The 2826-nt window shown below is 40.7% G+C and overlaps 1 protein-coding gene across 2 annotated transcripts; it reads left to right on the forward strand.

Annotated features, from left to right (window-relative positions):
* The first annotated feature begins 534 nt into the window (after positions 1-534).
* On the forward strand, positions 535-2499 carry LOC115692487 (60S ribosomal protein L36-2-like). Of its 2 annotated transcripts, none has more exons than XM_056304348.1 (4): positions 535-665; positions 1115-1219; positions 1979-2178; positions 2297-2499. In XM_056304348.1, exons 2-4 carry the CDS (start codon positions 1118-1120, stop codon positions 2328-2330), a joined length of 336 nt encoding a protein of 111 aa, XP_056160323.1. In that variant the 5' UTR covers positions 535-665; positions 1115-1117; the 3' UTR covers positions 2331-2499. The 2 variants fall into 2 exon arrangements, with proteins under 2 accessions (XP_056160323.1, XP_056160324.1); XM_056304349.1 differs by lacking the exon at positions 535-665 and adding an exon at positions 723-747.
* The last annotated feature ends 327 nt before the right edge of the window (positions 2500-2826 follow it).

Genomic DNA, 2826 nt, shown 5'->3' on the forward strand with positions numbered 1-2826 from the left:
TCCCCGTTTCCTAGTGTATCCGTAAAAGTACACAAATTTTCATACTTGGTAAGGAAAATAGTACAAATAGTCTATAAACTTTGATCAAATGTACAATGTGGTTCCTAAACTTTTAATTTGTTCAATATGGTCCCTGAACTTTTGGTGCATGTTCAATTTTATAATATCAAAAATCCCAATGTTCAATTTTATAACATCAAAAACCCCAAGCAATGCCCATTATAACACATTTACCCTAATTTTTTCTTGTCACATAAAAAATCCCAGACTTGTACGTATGTGACATATTTACTCTCAGTCAATGTTCCGTCAAATAATGCGTTATTAGTTCATTTAAGTCACACGAGCGCAACATCGTTTGCTTTTCAGCGTCTATGTAAGCAGATTTTTAATAATGCTCATTGATGGAACCTTAATGTGTTACTTTGGGATTTTTTTTTTGTCACAAGGAAAAATGTTTAGGATTTGGGTGTATTTTGGGATTTTCAGGGGCTTTTTTCCATTGCAATATTTCACTTTCGATCTGCAATGACGACTTTACCCTTCCACCTTCTGGTCCTCACCCTTTTTGCGGAGATATAAAAGCCGACGCTCGACGTCTAAACCCTAGCTCTTCTGCGTCTTCTTCAAGCCGACCGTCTCAGATCGTCAGGCCATCCAGGAAGGTAAAAATCTCTTAGCGCTTCCCCTGTAAACTCAGGAGATCGAAAGCTTTGAGCGTTCGCGCTTCCTCTGTGAACTCAGAAGGTCGAAAAGCTCGAGTGTTCCATGTTGTTTTCTACGAGATTTGTTCTCTCCATCGTTCAACGCATCAGCTTCGTGATACTTGATCTGTCTCTATATTCTTACTTACTTATCTCGCGTAGCTTTGGTCGTCGCATGTTCATCGATTGGTTTTGCTGGAAATCTCGCATTTTCGTTAGGGTTTTGCTAATTTGACCTGCTTTTGGATGCTTTGTTTTTGCTGCCGTGTTCATTATCTTTTTGCTTGTTGCGATCTCTACGGTTTTGGTCCTTTCCATGGTGCGTCACGGGCGTACCGTTTGCATATTTTGATTACGATTGATTCTACAAGCGCACGCTGATACGTGGGGTTCGTGTTGTTGATGAGCAGGTAATGGCTCCGAAGCAGCCGAACACTGGCCTCTTCGTGGGCCTTAACAAGGGCCACATCGTGACCAAGAAGGAACTCGCCCCGCGTCCTAGCGATCGCAAAGGAGTGAGTGCATCCCGCATCTATACCGATTAACCAATGCATACATATATTCCCTTTTTGTTGTTTTGATATTGAGGCATGTGCATTTCATCGATGCAATTCGAAAGCTGCAGTTTTTTTATATCAGTTTTGTGTCCCTAGAAGATAATCTTGAGGACTCGCGATTGATGGAAGGCATTTGTTGCCCCTCATGTTTTTCCTTTGTAATGTGGAAATTTGCTGATGATTGAGAGAGGTATATCTTTGAGAAGGGATGCCCTGATATCATGTTTGAGGGTATTTGTAGAGAGAGTATAAGGATATAAGGAGGAAACTGGTTTCTCTTACGGGGTTTAGTTCTGGCAGAAATTGTTTAATAGTCCAGTGCACTCATGCAATTGGCTAAACCGTGTAAACAGTATCTAGTTTGGTGAAAATATGTGGTGCTGCTGGTGCCTAATACTGTAGGTGTTCACTATTTGTCTTCCATATTCTATCAAAGGTGCACATCTATACAATAACCTGTGTTAATGTCTCTCTAAATCGCAATTGCAGTAGCCATAGTCTACTCCGCTTAAATTTCAATGGTAAAATCTTGGTTTCCACTTCAAAATACAAATTGTTACATTCGAGCATACTGGAGGGGTTTCTTCTCTTCTCTCCCTTAAGTAGTATTAGCAAAAGCAGGGATCATAAGTTACTTCTATTGGCAATGATTGTAGGCTAGGAATAATTGAATTATCTGCTACCTATGTATGATTTGGTTCCTTTTATGTCCTTTAGAAAACCAGCAAGAGGGTCCATTTCGTGAGGAGCTTGATCAGGGAAGTTGCTGGATTTGCACCCTATGAGAAAAGGATCACCGAGCTTCTAAAAGTTGGAAAGGACAAGCGTGCTCTGAAGGTGGCTAAGAGAAAGCTGGGTACCCACAAGAGGGCAAAGAAGAAGCGCGAGGAGATGTCTAATGTCCTCCGCAAGATGAGGTAATCTAACAAATGCATACTGGTCATGGTGCTTTATCTATCATTCTGGGCTGATCTTTTTTGCTTAATGTGTTTCAGTGAGATAATCTCTTACGCTCTTTCTTGGATTTTGGTGCAGGTCTGCTGGAGGTGGTCACGAAAAGAAGAAATGAGGGATAGTTTGAAACTACTAAGTCCTTTAAAGTGATCTTCGTGTTCAATTACAATCCGAATAGTCTGCTAGCAGTTTAGAAATTTCCCGTGATTTGGACTATTGAACTGGGAAGACCTAAATTCTTGTATTTCCAAGAATGTCATTTTTGCCAAGACAATGTTTCTCGTTTGTTCCTTTTCTACTTGTGCATTTTTTCTTACAACTTGGCATATGAATCCGATGCTCTTGATGCTGTTGGCTGGCTGCTTCCCAACCACACAGGGCGATATTCAGATCAGCTTTATGCTCTTGAGCTGATATAATGTTTGGCGCTTGCGGGATGGTTAGTGAACTAAATGGTGAGTGCGATATTTTTTGCCTAGAGATCATTTGCATCAATCATCTGTTTGCCAAACTGTTCAGATAGCGTTAATCGATTCCTTGTAGTGCCGACAATTGAGTTCCCATTGAAAGAATTGGCCACAAGAAGGCCATAGTACAACTATCCAGAAAAG

Source organism: Syzygium oleosum, unplaced genomic scaffold (assembly GCF_021117445.2).
Source record: "Syzygium oleosum isolate NSW1041296 unplaced genomic scaffold, Sole_v2.1 Sole_v2.31, whole genome shotgun sequence".
Taxonomy (NCBI): domain Eukaryota; kingdom Viridiplantae; phylum Streptophyta; class Magnoliopsida; order Myrtales; family Myrtaceae; genus Syzygium; species Syzygium oleosum.

Bases quoted from the DNA above. Each gene is read 5' to 3' on its own strand.
- LOC115692487 (XM_056304348.1), top strand. From the start codon at position 1,118: ATGGCTCCGAAGCAGCCGAACACTGGCCTCTTCGTGGGCCTTAACAAG. The intron at 1,220-1,978 runs GTGAGTGCATCC...TATGTCCTTTAG, and splicing joins GTCCTAGCGATCGCAAAGGA to AAAACCAGCAAGAGGGTCCA. The intron at 2,179-2,296 runs GTAATCTAACAA...ATTTTGGTGCAG, and splicing joins AATGTCCTCCGCAAGATGAG to GTCTGCTGGAGGTGGTCACG.